This window comes from Coffea eugenioides, chromosome 10, assembly GCF_003713205.1.
Source record: "Coffea eugenioides isolate CCC68of chromosome 10, Ceug_1.0, whole genome shotgun sequence".
Classification (NCBI taxonomy): Eukaryota; Viridiplantae; Streptophyta; class Magnoliopsida; order Gentianales; family Rubiaceae; genus Coffea; species Coffea eugenioides.
Genome location: NC_040044.1, coordinates 15,199,087 through 15,219,031, shown reverse-complemented (window position 1 = coordinate 15,219,031; position 19,945 = coordinate 15,199,087). Strand labels below are relative to the sequence as shown.

Genomic DNA, 19,945 nt, shown 5'->3' with positions numbered 1-19,945 from the left:
CTATCACCTTGTCATTTTGCATTAAAACACATCACAATCCTTCCTTAGAAGCATCTGTGTAGATCACAAAGCTGTCTTTTCCATTTGGTAGAGTTAGTACAGGCGCTCGTGTCAAACGTCTTTTCAATTCTTGAAAACTCTCTTCATACTTAGGACTCCATATAAACTTCTCACTCTTCTTGGTCAATTCAGTCATGGGTCCAGTAATTCTAGAAAAATCCTGGATAAATCTCCGATAATACCCTGTTAATCTTATAAAACTTCGAACCTCAATTGGGTTTTCCGGTCGTTTTCACTTTGAAACAGTTTCAACTTTGGCTGGATCCACTTTTATCCCATCCTTAGAAATTATGTGTCCCAAGAATGTCATTTCTTTCAACCAAAACTTACACTTGCTAAATTTAGCATACAATTGGTGTTCCCTCAGGGTTTGTAAAATAATTCTCAAATGCCTCTCGTGATCCTCCACATTCTTAGAGCACACCAAGATATCATCAATAAAGACCATCACAAATTGGTCTAGATAAGGCTTAAAGACCCTGTGCATCAAATCCATAAAAGCAGCGGTACATTCGTTAACCCAAATGGTATTACGGCAAACTCAAAATGCCGATACCTCAAGTTAAAAGCAGTTTTAGGTATATCTTTCTCCAAAATCCTCAATTGATAATAACCATGTCTCAAATCCAACTTGGAGAATACTACCGCCCCTTGCAATTGGTCAAACAATTCATCAATGTGGGACAACGGGTACTTATTCTTAATAGTAACATCATTTAAACCTCTGTAATCTATACACAACCTTAAACTCCCATCTTTCTTCTTAACGAATAAGACTGGGGCTCCCCACGATGAATCACTTTCTTTTATAAAGTCCCGTTCCAACAAGTCCTGTAATTGCAATTTCAATTCCTTCAGTTCAGTTGGAGCCATCCGATATGGCGTTTTAGAGATAGGTGCTACTTCCGGAGTCACATCAATCTTAAAATTTATGTCCCTTTCCTGGGATAAAACTCTAACTCTTCAGGAAAAATATTTGGGTAATCTTTCACTACATGCATATCCTCCAATCTTACTTTATCACTAGGAGTGTTGATTAAAAAAGTCAAATATCCCTGAACTCCTTTACTTAACATTTTCCTAACCCGGATTCCTGAGACAAGTGCAGATGAGACTAATCTACCTCTTACATCCAATTTCAGGGTTGCCTCTCCCGGAATACACAATTCTACTGTTTATCTTTGTTCGCACCTTTTGACGATTACAAAACAAGTGGATAAAACTAATATTTTTCAAGTTTGTTTTTTGTTAGAAAATGGAGCAAGACAGGTTCAAAGGCCAAGCATCTGCTAAAACATCTGTCGGACGCACAAATACATCCTATCGCCCGTCCGATAACCGTTGAGTATCTTCGGATGCGCAAAGAACCTATCTTCGGACGTCCGAAACTGATAAGTCAGCACTTCTAAGATCTCTAACCTCGATCGGACGCACAATACCTGAGCACCGGACGTCCGAATCAGATGCGGAAAGAACCTATCTTCGAATGTCCGAAACTGATAAGTCAGCACTTCTAAGATCTCTAACCTCGATCGGACGCACAATACCTGAGCACCGGACGTCCGACAATTGTTGCAACACTTCGGACGACAGGCATTAAAAGCACCGGACGTCCGAAAGAATCAATGAAGGATTCCAAGTTTTACATCATATGGTCGAACGCATATTTTGATGCTGCCGGACGTCCTAAAGATTTCAAGAAAATTTTCTTGAAATCACTACCTGCGTTCGAACGCACAAAACCAGCCTACCGGACGTCCGACACTACTAACGGCTAGTTGACTCTTCAGCTGCCTTGTGTCCGTTAGTGGCATTAATTGAAGATATTTTTGGTCTATTATAAGTAGGATAAAAGTCAACCACCAAGAGTATCGATACACATTAAGTCTACATCAGATCTTGAGTGATTCAAGCATAAGAATACTCCAAAAAGAAGATTTGTACTCTTAGTTGTGTGATCTATATTTAGCTTTTCAAGTGTGATTCAATTTCTTCAATAGTGTAGTTTTGTGAGGATCATTTGAGTGATTGTAAAACTTCCTTGCTTGATCAAGTGTATCTTGAGGTAAGGAGGAAGTGATCCTTCCCGTGTACACAAGAGATTGGGTGTATGTTGAATCAACTTGAAGGAGTTTACAATATAATGGGATATTCAAACTCTAGTCGAGTTTGAGATTTGGTTTTCTATTCCATCTTCTTATTCACTGTTTTGCAACATTAACTGTTTATCTCTTCTGCTCTAAATTACTTCCGTTTTATCATAAGTTGTTCCTTGGTCTGGTACTTTAGAAAAAAAGGGTTAGTTCAGAAAAAAAGGGATTTATATTTTGGCTAACTTTTAAACCACCTAATTCATCCCCCCTCTTAGGTTGTTTTCGATCCTTACAATTGGTATCAGAACTTGGTCTCCTTGAAATTAAACTCAATCGGTTTAGGTGTAAATATGACAACCAACAATGTCATGTTCTTTGAGGGATAATCAGTAACTAGACCTCCTATGTTCAATGGTTCAAACTATGTGAGTTGGAAGGAAAGGATGATTATTTTCTTACAATCTATTGATATTGAGCTATGGTTTATTGTCAATGAAGGTCCGTTTGATGCCTCTACTATTGATGCAAATACAAACAGGCCAAGACCAAAAACAAGAAGGGAACTAACTGCTGAAGATAGAACTCATCTCACTCTGAATGCCAAGGCGATGAATGTACTGTACAGTGCTTTAGACTCAAACGAATCTATTAGAGTCAAGGGCTGCAAATCTGCAAAAGAAATCTGGGATAAATTTCGAGAAATACATGAAGGAAGTGAAAATGTGAGAGAACAGAAGAAGTCTATTCTGGTCACGAAGTATGAATCCTTTAAGATGGAACCTCACGAAAATATCGACAAGATGTATTGCAGATTCAATGATCTTATTAAGGATCTAGAAGTTCTTGAGAAAGATTACTCTCTAGGTGAGAAAAACAGAAAAATTCTGAATGCTCTATCAAAGGATTGGGAGAGCAAAGTGACTGCAATTGAGGAAGCCAAAAATCTGAACACTTTATCTATTGAATCTCTTATAAATTCACTAACCTCTTATGAGCTAAAACTCAAGTCTAAGGTGCAGGAAGAAGAAGACACAAGAGTTAGAAAGAGCATTGCTCTGAAGACTTCACAAGAAAAAGATGATACAATCTCTCTGGATGGAGATGACATGGAAGGTGATGATAGTGACATTACACTCATCACACGAGACTTCAAAAGAATACTCAACAAGAGAAGATTCAGAAAAGGAAGACATAGCAATTCCTTTCCAAATCAGTCCAACAACTTCAGAAATAAAGGAAAGCTGGAATTCAACAAAAAGCAAACTGATAAGTGCTTTGAATGCGGTCAACCTGGTCATTATGCAAATGAATGTCTAATGAAGAAAAAAAAGGAGAACAAGAGTGAACGAAAACCAAAATTTAACAATTTTCAGATCACCTGGAATGATTGCAATTCAGAAGGAGAAGTAGAAGAAGAAGAGGAATCCGTCCAAGTGGCTTTCATGGCCATTGGAGATGAAGAGGTGAACCTAGTGAACATTGTTAAAAAATCAAAATGGTTCATAGATAGTGGATGCTCAAGACATATGACTGGTGATGCATCACAGTTCATCAATCTCAAGCCAAAAACAAGTGAAAAAGTTACTTTTGGAGACGATAATAAAGCCAAAACTGTTGGAATTGGTGATGTTGGTAAGAATGGTCAGACTTTTGTTCATAATGTTCTTTTAGTCGACAACCTGAGTTACAATTTGCTGAGTGTTAGTCAATTATGTGATAGGAACCTGCTCGTGTTATTTAAGAAACATGAATGCCTTGTTCTTGACTCAAAGTTTAACATTGTTTTCAAAGAAAAAAGAGTTAATGACATTTATGTGGTGATTCTTGAAAAAATTGATACTTCCAGCCTTAGTTGTCTCAAAGTAGCAAATGAGGATCCCTGGTTATGGCACAGAAGGCTTTGTCATTTCAATATAGATTTGCTAAAAGAGATTTCCAAAAAGGACCTGGTTAGAGGGCTCCCAAAACTCAATTTTTGTAAAGATCGCATTTGTGATGCTTGCCAATTTGGAAAACAAGTCAAGGTATCTTTTAAACCAAAAAAATGTGTTTCTACCTCAAAACCCTTAGAACTCCTACATCTTGATCTTTTTGGTCCAACTCAAACCACAAGCCTTGGTGGCAAGAGATTCTGTTTGTTGTTGTTGATGACTATTCTAGATACACTTGGGTGATGTTTCTTGCACATAAAGATGATGCTTTCAAAAATTTTGTTTCCCTGTTTGCCAAGGTTCAAAATCTGATTGGTTTGAAAATCATAAAAATAAGAAGTGACAATGGCACAGAATTTCGTTTTTGTGGATTTCCAGAATTTTATGATAACAATGGCATTACACATGAGTTTTCTATTTCTAGAGTACCTCAGCAAAATGGAGTGCTTGAGAGGAAAAATAGAATTCTTCAAGAAGCTGCTAGAACCATGCTTAGTGAATGCAATTTATCAAAGTACTTTTGGGCTGAAACTATAAACACTGCATGTTATACCATGAACAGAGTTCTCTTAAGACCAATCTTAAACAAAACTTCATATGAGCTGTTGTTTGATAAAAAACCTGTAGTTGGTTATTTTAAAGTTTTTGGTTGCAAATGCTTCATTCTGAACATCAAGGAGTATCTTGGTAAGTTTGATAAAAAATCTGATGAGGGAATCTTCTTGGGATATTATGAAAATAAGAGAGACTTTAGAGTTTATAATCGTAGAACTCTGGTTATAGAAGAAGCTATACATATCACTTTTGATGAATCTAATGGTGACATTTCCATAAGTTATGGTGAAGATGATGATGCAGGTGTTCGAGAAGAATTAAAGAAGCTAACAATCAGCAATCAAGGCACAGCTCCATCAGAAAATGATTCAAAGGAAGATGAAAATCAAGACAGTCCAGCTAGAGAAGACAATGACAGTAATACTGCGATTCCTAATGATCTTCCAAGAGTTTGGAAATTCGTCCAAAATTATCCTAAGGAACTTATCATTGGGGATCCATCTGAAAAGGTCAGAACACGTTCCTCCTCTAGACAATTAATTGATAACTTTGCATTGGTCTCACATTTTGAGCCCAAAAATGTTGTTGATGCATTGAATGATGAGAGCTGGATTTTGGCCATGGAAGAGGAGTTAAATCAATTTGAAAGAAATAAGGTTTGAACATTAGTTTCTAGACCACAAAATCATCCTATTATTGGCACTAAATGGGTTTTTAGAAACAAAATGAATGACAAAGGTGAGATAGTTAGAAACAAGGCCAGATTGGTAGCTAAAAGTTACACTCAAGAAGAAGCAATTGATTTTGATGAATCATTTGCACCCGTAGTTAGGTTAGAATCTATTAGAATGTTTTTAGCTTTTGCATGTTTCAAAAATTTTAAATTATTTCAAATGGATGTTAAAAGTGCTTTCTTAAATGGTTTTATAGATCAAGAAGTTTATGTTGATCAGCCCCCTGGTTTTGAAAATGAGAATTATCCAAACCATGTTTTTAAACTCTCAAAAGTTTTGTATGAATTAAAACAAGCTCCAAGAGCATGGTATGAACGCTTGAGTGATTTTTTGATTGAGAATGGGTTCAAAAGAGGCATAGTAGATGCTACTCTTTTCACTAAACAAAGTTCACGTGATTTTCTAATTGTTCAAATATATGTGGATGATATTATTTTTGGTGCTACTAATGAGAACTTGTGCAAGGAATTTTCCAAAATAATGCAAAAAGAGTTTGAAATGAGCATGATGGGAGAATTAAATTTCTTCCTTGGACTCCAAGTGGCTCAAACCAGAGAAGGAACATTTATCAATCAAACAAAATACACCAAAGAGCTGCTCAAAAGATTTGGAATGGAGCACTCAAAGCAGGTTGGAACACCTATGTGCACATCTACCAAACTCGACAAAGATGAAGAAGTTGATGAAAAGAAGTATAGAGGTATGATTGGTAGTCTACTTTATTTAACTGCTAGTAGACCAGATATCATGTTTGTTGTATGCTTATGTGCTCATTTTCAGTCCTGTCCAAAGGAATCACATTTGAATGTAGTAAAAAGAATTCTTAGATATCTAAAAGGAACCTTGAATTTTGGTCTTTGGTATCCTAGGTGTAATGAACTCCCATTGAGTGGATTCTCTGATGCTGATTTCGGTGGTTGTAAAGTTGATAGAAAAAGTACATCAGGAATATGTAGCTTTCTTGGAAACTGCTTAGTATCCTGGTTCTGCAAGAAACAAAATGCTATTTCTCTTTCTACAACTGAAGCAGAATTTATTGCTGCTGGTGCTTGTTGTGCTCAACTGTTATGGATGAAAAACATATTGAATGATTTCGAACTAATATATGAATGTGTGCCTATGTATTGTGATAACACTAGTGCCATAAATTTGACAAAAAATCCCATTCAGCACTCTAGAACAAAGCATATAGACATAAAGCAACACTTCATTCATGATCTTGTTCAAAAGAGAGAAATCTGTGTTCAGTAGGTGTGTTCGAAAAATTAAATTGCTAATATTTTCACAAAATCTCTTCCACTGGACCAGTTTGTGTATCTTAGAACAAAACTGGGCGTCTGTGAAAAAGTTCTCTAAAAATTTCCATCGGACGTCCGATGTGTTAGAACGGACGTCGGACAGTGTTCTTCATCAGTTTTCCCAGGAAATTTTTGTTCGGACGATTGTGTCCGACGCTTCACTTCGTTCGGCCGTCCGACACTCAATTTACTGCGTCTTATAAAGAAGCCATCCATTTCATTCAGTTCAGTTACCTCCTTAGACTCGAACGCAACCCTTCGGTTCTCCTTCAAATTCAAAATTCAAATTAATCGTGTCCCGCATTCAAGTTCCAAGGAATTGATCTAACCAACTTCATTACACTTCCATTGACCGTTTTACTTCACTCATAACACCCCATAACTCCCAACTGCCTCATAATTCCCAATTCATACTAGAAACCCTAACTTTTCCAAATCCACTACCTGTAATCATCTCAAGCATCCTCTGCAGCTCTTAACGCACTAGTAGTCAATTTGACACGCATCTGCACTACACTGCATCTCAAGAATCATCTGCATTACATCATGGTGAGAGTTAGAGGCGGTTCAGCAAGTGCCGGACGCACATTTAGACTCAGGGATGAAGATGTTGAGATCGTAGAACCTTCCAACAGGGTATTCAAAAAGAGGACAGGGACTCGTAGTAGAAAGGCAAAGCAACCTGCAAAGAAGATACAGGATGCTCCAACTGCTGATTCATCTCCTGTACAAGTGGAAGCACATCAAACTGAGGAACAAATTGTTGAGGAACAGCAAACACCTGAACCCTCTACCAGAAAATCACCTAGGACAAGGTCTGGTGCTCAGACTACTGGGTCAGCTGCCAAACAAAATGCAAAAAGGAAAAGCACTTCAAAGGAACCAGAGGCTCAGCCTGTCAAAGAACCAACACCCCTGTCAAAGTTCATTGATGACGAGGCCAGAGATAGATTTGAGTTAATCTCTCAAAAATGATTCATCATTCAGAGGTCTGTCATCCCATATGAATTTCGTAAGATTGATTTAGAACCTGTGCTTAAGCTTTTTGAGTTCCAAAAATGGATTCACCTCCTGACTATCCCACACACCTTCTACCCTGACATGCTTTACCAGTTTTTTGCAAATCTTAGGAAAGAAAACTCACACACCGAGCTTATCTCTAGAGTCAATTCTGTTGATATCACTTTAACTCCTGATGTCATTAACTCTGTTTTGAAAACTAAGATTGAAGATGGCTTCAGAGGAAAAATTACAAATTTCTTTTCATATGAAGAATTCCCCTTTGCTTACCATCATTTTCACATCTCCAAGTTAATGACTTACTTTCATACTCACTTCAACACTCCTGCTGAGGCGAGATTAGAGGATCTCAGTCCTTAGAACTTGATTATCTTCACCATTGTTTCCAATCTGTTGGTACCCACTGATGGTCACAGAACCGATGCAAACAAAATGGAATTGTATCTGTTTTACTGTTTTGTGGAAAAGATCAGAATCGATTTTGGTTTTGTGATGTGCAAATTCCTGCTTAAGATTAGTACCGACAGTCGTAGGAAGCTTTCCTATGGAAAATTCCTGACTCCCATCTTTGCTCACCTTGAAATTCCCTTCACTGGAAAGTCTCCTAGAGATAGTGCCTCAACTGTTTTCTCAAAGGCCTATTTTGAACGAAAAAATTTGAAGTTTTTTTAGGGTCACTGGTGTCACAAGGAACCTTTGTCAGAGTTAAGAAGAAAGAGCCTTCACGAAACTCCAGTCACTCCTAGGACCCCTTGGGATCAATCCATGTATATCTCTCCTTTCACCATTCACCATAGAAAATCAGCCAACAAGTCCTTTGTATACAACTCTGAGGTCATCACGTTGCTTGAAGACCTCAAGCAACATGTTATGCTCATTGAAGATGGTTTAATGTCGACCATGACACCTGACCAGCAGGCTTCCTTCATAGAGAAACGAAATCTTCTTGTGCCTCCCACTTCTGTGAACAATGAACATGCTCATCAAAAAGAGCCCAGAACTAAGCCTACTGAGAACACTCCTGGTACTGAAGATACTCCAGAAGCTCATGCCTCCAGTTCTCAGCCCAAGAATAAAGGAAAAGCTCCCATCTCTGAAGAGGCGACTGAAGTTGATGCTGAAGATACTGAAGAGGAAGATTATGTGGATCCTGAGCAATTTCGTTTGACTAGGAGAAGGCCTGGATCATCCAAGATCACCATATAGGGACTACTAGGCCACTGCACTTCATGAGTAGTTCTCAATAATTCTCTTTTGCATATTTTGCTCTTAAAAGATATCTGGTGTGCTTGTTAATTTTAAGGAGTTTACTCCTCTACTGGTCGGTAAAAATATTTAACTATCCGCTGTTGGAAGATGTTTCTATATTATGGTTGTGTCTCTCTTGTCTTAAATGGATGTTGTCTCTCCTGTCTTAAATGGATGTCTTAAATCCGTTGTTAGCTATCTCTCTTATCTGTTTATGTCAGTTCTTGTTGATTGTAGTCATTTGTTGCTGTTCTGATCTTAGTTCTGATTAATTTTGGTTCTGATATGGATATTGTTGTAATAATGACAAAAATGGGGAGAAACATGGATGGAATCAGGATCTATATGTGAGGGGGAGTCAAGAATCTGATCTATATGTAAGGGGGAGTCAAGTATTTACAACTCCCTTTTCTGTGGGGTATGAAAATTTTCTGAGGGGGAGTTGTAAATACTCCAAGACCTCTCTAAGAAAAGGGAAACTATATCAAAATTTCCTCATTTCATCCATTGTTTTGTCATCATCAAAAAGGGAGAGATTGTTTATCTTTGTTCGTACCTTTTGATGATTACAAAATAAGTGGATAAAACTAATATTTTCCAAGTTTGTTTTTGGTCAGAAAATGGAGCAAGACAGGTTCAAAGGCCAAGCATCTGCCAAAACATCTGTTGGACGCACAAATACATCCTATCGGCCGTCCGATAACCGTTGAATATCTTCGGACGAGCAAAGAACCTATTTTCGGACGTCCGAAGCTGATAAGTCAGCACTTCTAAGATCTCTAACCTCGATCGGACGCACAATACCTGAGCACCGGACGTCCGACAATCGTTGCAACACTTCGGACGACAGGCATTAGAAGCACCGGACGTCCGAAAGAATCAATGAAGGATTCCAAGTTTTACATCATATGGTCGGACGCATATTCTGATGCTGTCGGACGTCCTAAAGATTTCAAGAAAATTTTCTTGAAATCACTACCTGCGTTCAGACGCACAAAACCAGCCTACCGAACGTCCGACACTACTAACGGCTAGTTGACTTTTCAGCTACCTTGTGTCCGTTAGTGGCATTAATTGAAGATGTTTTTGGTCTATTATAAATAGGATAAAAGTCAACCACCAAGAGTATCGATACACATTAAGTCTACATCAGATCTTGAGTGATTCAAACATAAGAATACTCCAAAAAGAAGATTTGTACTCTTAGTTGTGTGATCTATATTTAGCTTTTCAAGTGTGATTCATTTTCTTCAATAGTGTAGATTTGTGAGGGTTATTCCAGTGATTGTAAAACTTCCTTGCTTGATCAAGTGTATCTTGAGGCAAGGAGGAAGTGATCCTTCCCGTGTACACAAGAGATTGGTTGTATGTTGAATCAACGTGAAGGAGCTTACAATATAAAGGGATATTCAAACTCTAGTCGAGTTTGAGATTTGGTTTGCTATTCCATCTTCTTATTCACTATTTTGCAACATTAACTGTTTATCTCTTCTGCTCTAAATTACTTCCGCTTTATCATAAGTTGTTCATTGGTCTGGTACTTCAGAAAAAGAGGGCTAGTTCAGAAAAAAAGGGATTTATATTTTGGCTAGCTTTTAAACCACCTAATTCACCCCCCTCTTAGGTTGTCTTCGATCCTTACATCTACTATCTTCATCTTACAATTCAACTGAGCATTGAAACGGGCTAACCAGTCCATTCCTAAGATCACATCATACCCTTTAATTGCTAAGCCTCTCAAATCAGCCAGTAATTTACATTCTTCAACCCAGATCTCACAATTTTTATATACCAAATTAGCGATTAAACTTTGGTCCCCAGTAGGCGTTCTAACATCCAAGTCATAGGGTAATTTAATTGGTTTCAAGTCTATTCCGCTCATGAAATTAGGATTTACAAAAGAATGTGTCGCACTGAGATCAATTAAAATCTTAGCTAAACGGTGAAAAACAGGAACCTTACCTTCAACTACCTTAGTCGCATCAGGTATCTATTGATGATCCAGTGCATAAACCCTAGCAGGTACCTTTGGTTGGCTTCCTCCAGCACTGGTCTGTTTAGAGGTTGACTTTTCGAGTCTTTGGGTGCTACCTCCCACCTTCAGCTTATTTTAGACTTGTCAATCGGGTCTAATGAGTCGGGCTTTTATAAGTTCAAGCTCAGCTCATTTAATTTATAACACCTTCGGGTTTCGAGTTATGAGTTTCGGGTTAATAAATGTGAAGTTCATACTCAACTCACATAATATTCGGGTTGTGAGTCTTATTCGGGTTTAGCTCAAACTCACTTATAACTCAATTTTCTTAATATAATTGCTATAATTGTTAAGTTGTAAAACTGATTTAACATTCACAGAAGTGTAATATTAAAACTAAACACGAACGAGTAATAATTCTTAAAAAGTACATAAACCAAGAATTTTTTCAACAATATTTATGTCTAATTCATTCAAAGTACATTAAAAATAATAATAAAACACATGGTCATAAGCCAATATATTTTCAAATATTAGAACTTTTTCATAACCTTGTGACTTGAATCCAAACATGCCAATACAAAAAGAAATCAATCAATATTATGTCAATATAAAAATTTATTCAATGAACAAAAAAAGTTAGAGTTTTAAACCTGCATTACGAATATTGGCTCTCAAAAAAACCGGTAGAGGAGTTGATTTTAACTCTTGGACGGAGGAGGAGCTGGTAGAATAAACACTACTTGTTAGTCTAAATATCAACAAGAAATCAAATAATTAATGAAAATTTTTAAATATTGCTACTGACCAGTAAAATCAGGATCAAATTCTTGTTCAAAATCAAATTTCTTAGGTGCATCTTTAATCCAATCTTGAGCACAAATTAATGCTTCAACAGTGGAGGGTAACAATGAGCTACGAAACTTGTTTAAAACACGTCCCCTGTACTGAAAGCACTCTCAGATGCAACTGAAGAAACATGAATAGATAAAATGTCTCTTGCCATCATGGACAATATTGGAAATTTGGCTGCATGAGTTCTCCAATAATCCAATACATTAAATGATTCTTCTTCATCGGCCTTGCCTGGATATATCTTTTCCTCCAAATAAGAGTCCAACTCTGTCTTGTTACAAGTGCTATCTTCTTCCTCGTCAAGGCTATAAAAATCATCTATGTAATTCTTCTTTGCTGTGGAAGAAGTGCTGCTGCTTGTCCCTGTAGTTTTTTCGTTTTGTGAAGTTATATCCTGCTGACAACTCACTTCATAAGCCTTTACATACTCGATGAAAAGATCCTGAAGTGTTTTTTGAACACGATCTAACATATATGGTGCTAAATAGCTCTCATAAATCTTGCTAAAGATGGTCTTCAATTTTCTCATTTTAAACCTGGGATCTAAAACAAAAGCAACAGATAGCAAGATATTTGGCTCTTTTTCTAGCCAATATTTCTCAAATTTCACCAACATGTTCACTGCCATACTTCCAAGAAGTGGGCTGTCCTCTATAGAAGTTTCCCTTAATAATATGAACACACGGTAAATTTCACGAAGAAACACATTAGCTGTGTAATATTTGCTGCCAGATAAAATTTTTGTGACAGTGTAAAAAGTTTCTAGAAAACCATGAACAATCCGAGCTTTTTCCCAATCATCAGCCAAGGGAGGATCCTTGAAGTTCAAATCACGAGTTTTCATGCGGTCATAAGCTCTCCTATAATGTAATGCAGATTCAAGCATTAAATGTGTTGAGTTCCACCTTGTACATATATCTAGAGATAACATTTTGCCTCTAGAAATACATTCCTGGTCAGATAGTGTAGAAACTCAAGTTTTCTCTTAGCAGATCCTCGAACATATTTCACTGCATTCCTAACCCTATGAATACAATCATTAATCTCATCCAATCCTTCTTGAACAATCAAATTAAGAACATGATCCCAACAACGAACTTGAATATTGTTCCCATTTACCAATAATGCACCTCTAAATGAATAATGCTCTTGCAGGCATCTAGCAACAACATCATTAGTTGAAGCATTATCCATAGTTATGGTGCATATCTTATCAATATTCCACTCTAGCAAGCAATTGATAATTATATCAGATAGATTCTCCCCTGATGCCTTCATTGGAACCAAGACAAAATTGATAATTTTTTTATGCAATTTCCAATGATGATCTATGAAATGAGCAGTCAATGCCATGAAAGGAAGATCCGTCTTAGATGTCCAAGTATCTATTGTCAAACATACTCTTGGTTTGGATTGCAAAAAGATCTCCTTCAATTTACTTTTTTCAAATTCATATATTTTCATACAGTCACTTTTCATTGTGTTTCTAGACACAAATTTAACCTTCAGATTAAGACCCAGAGCATACTTCTGAAATGATTTATCTTCAACGAAATTGAATGGCAGCTCTCGATTAATTATAAGCTCCGTTAGATCTTTTCGACTACTCTCTTGATCAAATTTCCAAACAGAGTTATTAGCTTGATCTGAATTACCTTTGGGGAAACTAAGAAGTGTTTGCCCTTTTGACGATTGTCCACCTATGGCTCTTTTGTAGGCTACACATATGCCCCCAAGTATATGTCGATGCAAATGAGTTGTTCCTCCTTTACTGCGGCAGGAGAAAACTTTCTTGCAATAATTGCAAGTACATTCCTCCTCCTTTGGTGAAATTTTGGTGAAATGGGCCCAAACTTTGGACCTGACCTTCACTTCTCTTTTCCTCTTTTCAGGTTCTTGTTCAGCTGCAGTTTCTGTTGCTTCAACATCTGTGATTGTAATAACAATGTCTTCATTGTTTGCATCTGATATCTAATGCCAAAAAAAAGGACATTGTCAAGGAGGTAAAGTATTTACTGGTACACATAAGAGAAATAACAAAGTGATCATTGTATAAAAAAATGTTACTATGCAAATACAACAAATTCATACCTCAGAATTTCCCAGTTTTGATTTCTAAGAATGTGGTTCGAATATGCACAGCAGTCAAAAGATTGACAGGATAATTTTTTCCTTGATTGAGAAATGAAAAAAAATCAATAAGCAAGTTTAAGTTAAAATAAAATAACTAATTGGATATCCAACCCAATTGGCCAATTCATTATGAAAACCGGCAAACCTTAATACTGGTTTGCCACATATCAACAACATATTTGGATACCTACCAACAAAAACTGTATAAAGACAACTACCTCAACTCCCTAAACATACATTCCAGTGAATGCTACCACCGGGGTACTCAGGTAATGCAGTTCAAATTAAAGGATTCATAAAAGCTAAAGCTAAAGGGCAGTTCCAGATAGTAAACCAAGATATATTAGACCATTCTATGACCCAAAGATTTGACATCCATAATTAAATCACAAAAAATAAAAAAAATAAAACCAAGTTGCAGTTTATAAGTACCATAAAAATAATAAAAATAAAACTCTAAATAAAAAAAGGGAAAACACATTAGATCAGACAGATAAAAAATTTGGAGACCAAAATTAAAAGTTACCTTGCCTCTGGTTTTGGAGATCGAGATTGAAAGTTGCAACTGGAGAATCCGAAGTGCGAGCCTGCGAGATGGCCAGTGGAGGCACGGTCCGCACGAAGAGTTCAAAAATCGTTGGTCTTTGGTGAAGTGGTTGGTCGTGAGAGAAATCAAGGGTAACCAAACAAAGTGCTTCGGCCGGCCTTCAGACATTGGAGAACTCTCACTTGCGATTTTGATTCTTTGAAGAAATGGAAATGAATGAAGAATCACTTCGGTCAATTTGGTGGTCTTGTGGAGCTTTGACTATTTGTTCCTTAGAGCTGTGAGTGTGAGTGTGACTCTGTGAGTATGAAGATTGAAGACCGATATTTGGCCTTTGGGTTCTCTTCTCGAAGACTAAAGACTCTTCAGCGGCAAAGACGATGACAAAATGATTTAGTAGGCTCTCAAGACTCTTTAATGAAGAGTCAGACTCTTCTTGAATGAATAGAAATTAGTAAATGAGACAAAACGACTTTATTAATTATATAGTTAGTTTTAATTACTAAACATTATATAATATTTATAGAATTGATTAATTGTACATAATATAATGCCAAAACATAAATATTATATGTAATACATATATATATAATTATATTACCAAAATATAAATATTATAAATATTATCTATATTACATTATATATAGGGTCGGGCCTATCGGGCTTGAGCCTAATAAAGCCCAAACTCGGCCTATAGTTAATGTGAGCCTAGTTTTGAGGCCCAAGTTCAGCCCGGCTCACTGATATTGTAGGCTCATCAGGCTTTTTATCGGATCGAACGGATCGGGCTCCGGCTGGCCCGACCCTATTAATACTCCTAGCTTATTTGGACAAGTCGCGAGTTGGTGCTTGGTACTACCACAAGCCAAACACTTCCCAGACTTTCTCTAACAATCGTTCACATAGTGGTTGGGTTTACCACAATACCCACAAGTAACTTGAGAGGTCACTGCCGACCCACTAGAAGGCACTCCCCTCACCCCGAACCGGTCCATTACGTCATCCTCTGGATAAAGTTCTCCTAGAAGCTCCAGTAGTCCTTATTCCTCCCATATCCCTTCCAATTTTGGAAGGCTGTGAACTCTTACTAGTCTGTCCAAAAGTACGACTAGAAAAGTTCCTCTTCCTATTCTGAAAGTCCTTAACTTGCATTCTCGCACTTTCGACCCGTTGCGCTTTCTCTAAAGTTTCAGTAAATGTAGAGATTTGGACTGCAGTCAATCCCTCTTGGATTTCCACATTAAGCCCCTGTATAAATTATTTGATCCTCCTTCGTTCATTGATCACCAATTCAGGAGCGTACTTGGAAAGTTTAGTAAATTTCCCTTTATACTCTGCTACACTAAGGGTCCCTTGTTTCAATTTGATAAACTCATCCTCCCTTTTTTCTTGGATCAAAGGTGGAAGAAATTTTTCATTAAACTCCCTCGTAAAATTCTCCCAAGTCCAAGGGGTTTGGGTTCTCTCCCATTTTCCTTTTATCATGTCCCACCAAGCACGAGCCACTCCCTCAAATTGGAAAGCAGCAAAATTCACTCGCCTATCTTCGGTATAGTCTAAGGCAGCGAATATATTAGTCACCCTTTCCAACCAATTCTCCGCTACCTCAGGATCAGATTCACCAATAAACTTAGACGGGTTAAACTTCAAGAATCTCTCCAAAGCTCTATCCTCTCCTCTATCCTGTCCCCCAAGTTAGTAAAACGGTCCAAGACCTTGTCTATCAGCTAACCGTTCTAGAATATCAGTCATCCTATTAATGGCAGTAGCCAGTTGATTACCCTCAATATTTTCTTGTCCCTGAGTCGGTCCAGTTGCCGATCCCTGATCATCCCCCTGAGGTTGGGCCTGTTTAGTCTCTCGCCCATAGTCTCGACCACTCCTTAGTTCTTCCATTATCCTAGGCGTGCCTAGTGCAAGAAATGAATCAATTACGCGAGAAAATGTTTAAAACAAGAACCAATCACGAAAGCATTGAAAATAACGATAATTTACATTCATTAACTTGTCAAAATCCATATAATTAGCAAGTCATGGGGAAAATCACAAAAATATAGCACACAGGTGTCACAAGAGTACTTTCAGTCATATAAGACTAAAGCAAAATCAAGTGCCACAAAAGTAGGCCACACAGTCATGCAAAATACAATGGCCTCAGTACTCGCATCACCCCAGTTAATCCTAACTGTACCAATCAAAAGGGTCAAAAGAGTCAATCACTAGGGACCTAGTCCACAGTAGGACTACCAGGAGGAATCTCCTCCTGAGGATCCTCCTCCGGATCCTCCTCTAAGTCCTCCCCCTGAACTGGATTCTGGACAATATCCAACACCCCCTCTATCATCTTAGTGGCATCAGCCAAGATCACAGACCTCCACTCCTAATCTAGTAAGTCGAGCCCTAGTTCTCTGGAGCTCCTCACGAGTAACTGCAGCCATTGCCACCTCACCCTCCAATGTCTCCTCGAGCTCAGCGACCCTCTTACCCTGAGCGCCAACCATCTGTCTAAGCTCATCTACCTTCTCCTGCAAATCTCGGTTGAGATTCACCAACTGACGACGCTCGTCGTCCAAAGCTAGCACGAGATGGTTCGGGTAGGCGAAGATCAATCTACACGAACATCGGAGATACCTATTGGCAGATGAGTAACGCACGCGAGCCCCTCTATCAAGAGTTTGGTAGTAAATAGGCCTAGAAGGCTCTATATGACCATTAGCGTGGTCATTTCCATTAGCTACCGGAGTTCCATTTCCATTTTTCATCCCTGCAAAACAACTACACTTTTCAGGTTAGAAACTTAATCACTAACTCGCACGAATGTCGCTTAATGCATGACCAACTTAGTCACTAACTTGCCCAAGTATCACTTAAGGTATGACTGAGTCATCCTATTTCAAATCTTAAAGATAAGGTTTTTAATATAACTTCCAAATAGATCTCTAACCTAGCACTCTGATACCAACTGTGACGCCCCCACTTCTTCCTAAGGCGAACCAAAAGGTATCCGCGAGACGCTTGCCCAACTCTCGTCAAGACTCAAGACAAATTCCGTTCAAGTTTAATGAAATACCAGCCATCACAATGATATAAGTAAGAAAAGGGAGGTCACTCCTATAACTAACATTCAAACTTACATCACGGATTCCAAAAAACGTCAAGTATCCAATCCTTACATCAAGTTCACAAAGGTTACATCAAATCCCAAAATATGCAATAATTCAGAGTCTAGCCAAATACATTGAAAACCCTAATACAAACGTACATTCAAAAGGGATTTCTCCGAGATTCACTTCTGATCCTTTCCTGTTAAGAAAAATAAAACTACATGGTGAGCAAAATTTTCGTGAGGCCAAGAACACACATGCAGGCACGCTGTTCAAGTAACAATCTCAATTTAACAAGTAGAGCAATAATATTGCAATAAATAATAATTCGAGCGAGAAAAGTAAACAGAAACAATTCAAGGATATGGTAACTCTCAGGAGCTAATTTCCACTTACTTTGCAAATTTCATTCGTATATCTTCCCGTGATGACTCTCCATCAACCGGGTCGATATTTTCAATCCGTAGAACTCCACTTACTTCTCATATCCGTCCACCTTACAAACCCCCACCCGGCCTGAACGACGATAAAGGCGCTACTGCACGAGTAGGCCAAGTAAGATCTCTTCAATAGATCAAGCTTGTCATGTTATTCTTATGGCTCACCGAGGGTCCCGACCAACCCCATGCCGGCTCGAGTCCCAAGGTCGGCCTATGAGTTTAGGCGTCCCCATGTACATTTGAGAGTCGAGAAGATTCATTCCAACGACGTATGCAGCCATAGCATACAATTTCATTTCATTCAAGCATTTAATCATTTCATTTCATTCAATCAAGTCATTAATAATTCATTTATTTCAAATAAGAATGAGTGCAGTAAAGTACACACTCGCCTCCATTTTCAAAATCTCCAATCAATTATAGCAATTAAGCATGTATCAAGTATTCATACACTTGACACTCACCGAGTGATTCAAGTAGCAAGTACAAGCGATTGATTAGGTGTCTCCCGTGAGATCCTCTTGGAGGTCCTCTTGAGTGGCTGAGTAATTAATAATGAACTATCACTTATAAACTCCAATTATCAAGGAAGATTGCACACTTGTACAATCTAAGAAAATTTTACGAAAATGAGCCTTAATTACTCGAAAATCGAAGCTCAAAAGTGGGGTTTTATAACACAAGCGAAATCTGATTTTCATCTTTGAAATCAAGTGTAAAACGATCAAGTGATATCGAAGGAAAAAGATGAGTTTGAAAAACTCCATTTCTTTTAAGTTAGGAATTTTCAGATTTGCTACACCTACTTTGAAAAATTGTATCTCACTCTCTACAAGTCCAAAATTTGAAAACTTGGTACCTTTGGAAACTACTTCCAAAGTATTAAAATGTTTTTAGAAGACACCTTTCAATGATTCCAAATGGAAGATATTCGAAATTTGGCCCAAAGTTGCTGTTTTGGAAAGTTAGGATAGATTTGGGTTGATTTCTGACAAAGTTTGGAAATTTGGCAAAATTCACACAATGCGAACTAGCCTCTAAAATTTGGAACTCAATTAGAGTTACAATCAAAGTTTTCAACACAATAAGCAGAACAAGAATTGAAGTTTCGAGCACCAGGATATGGCTGCTCAAAGTTACTAAAAAGTGAGACAGTTAGGCCAAATTCCAGATTTAATTCATGACCGTTGGAACTTTGGTTGAATATCGAAACGGACTCGGAATGGCGCCAAATTTAGCAGTGTTACACTACCATATAAGGGCTATTCCATTGTAAAATTTCATAGAAAAATATGTACGGAAAGTCAGTTAACAAAATTGTTAAAATCCCACAAGTTTCCAAGGCAAATCTGCCTTGTATGCAAATTCTCCTTTTCTAAATATTCGGCCAATGAAAACATCTGAAATCTGGTTCATTTAGGTAGACAATGTCTAAGAAGTATCCAAGATGTGTTTGATAGGTGATTAACACCAAGAATTTTGAAACAACAAGTCCCAATCAAGGTTAAGGCATCAACTAGCCAAAAGAGGGTTTTCAATCCCTAAATCAGTTTCGAACTTTGGCGACAACTCACTCAATTCAACTTGGAATTGAGCGTGGTTGATGGAGTTGAAAACTAGATTCATAAAGCTACAATTTCTCAGAAGAAATCATTCGCAAAATCTGTTCACAATTAGCTCACATTTGAGCATCAATTCGCTGCTCAAAACAGAGCTTCCAGGGAATTAGCGAAACAGGACAGTCACGTTCAAATAATTGGTTTGGATTACTCAGGTGGAATCATGACGTGTATTTTATACCGTTGGAAAATTGGGAATGTCTAGTTTCCAATGCTACAAACGGCACTCGATTTCGATGTTGGAACAAAATGTTATAGCTGTTTGAAAAGCACTGCCAGTGCAATAAGGGAAAAATTCCAGTTTTGAATAAACTTTCGAAATCACCATATTTG

At 37.7% G+C, this 19,945-nt stretch overlaps 1 protein-coding gene across 1 annotated transcript; it reads right to left on the bottom strand.

Annotated features, from left to right (window-relative positions):
• Window positions 1–11,842: 11,842 nt before the first annotated feature.
• LOC113750496 (zinc finger BED domain-containing protein RICESLEEPER 2-like) lies at window positions 11,843–16,793 on the bottom strand. Its single transcript, XM_027294460.1, has 6 exons — window positions 16,697–16,793; window positions 16,582–16,634; window positions 16,055–16,132; window positions 13,636–13,740; window positions 12,743–13,041; window positions 11,843–12,629 (listed from the first exon to the last, which is right to left on the bottom strand). The coding sequence occupies exons 1-6, from the start codon at window positions 16,791–16,793 to the stop codon at window positions 11,843–11,845; spliced, it is 1,419 nt and encodes a 472-aa protein (XP_027150261.1).
• Window positions 16,794–19,945: the final 3,152 nt, after the last annotated feature.

Excerpts from the sequence above, each read along its gene's own strand:
- LOC113750496 (XM_027294460.1), bottom strand. The coding sequence starts at position 16,793 with ATGATAGAGGGGGTGTTGGATATTGTCCAGAATCCAGTTCAGGGGGAG. Across the intron at positions 16,635-16,696 it reads TCAGGAGGAGATTCCTCCTG|TTAGGATTAACTGGGGTGAT; the intron begins GTAGTCCTACTG and ends TGATTGGTACAG. Across the intron at positions 13,042-13,635 it reads AGAGGAAAAGAGAAGTGAAG|GCATCAGGGGAGAATCTATC; the intron begins GTCAGGTCCAAA and ends GTTCCAATGAAG.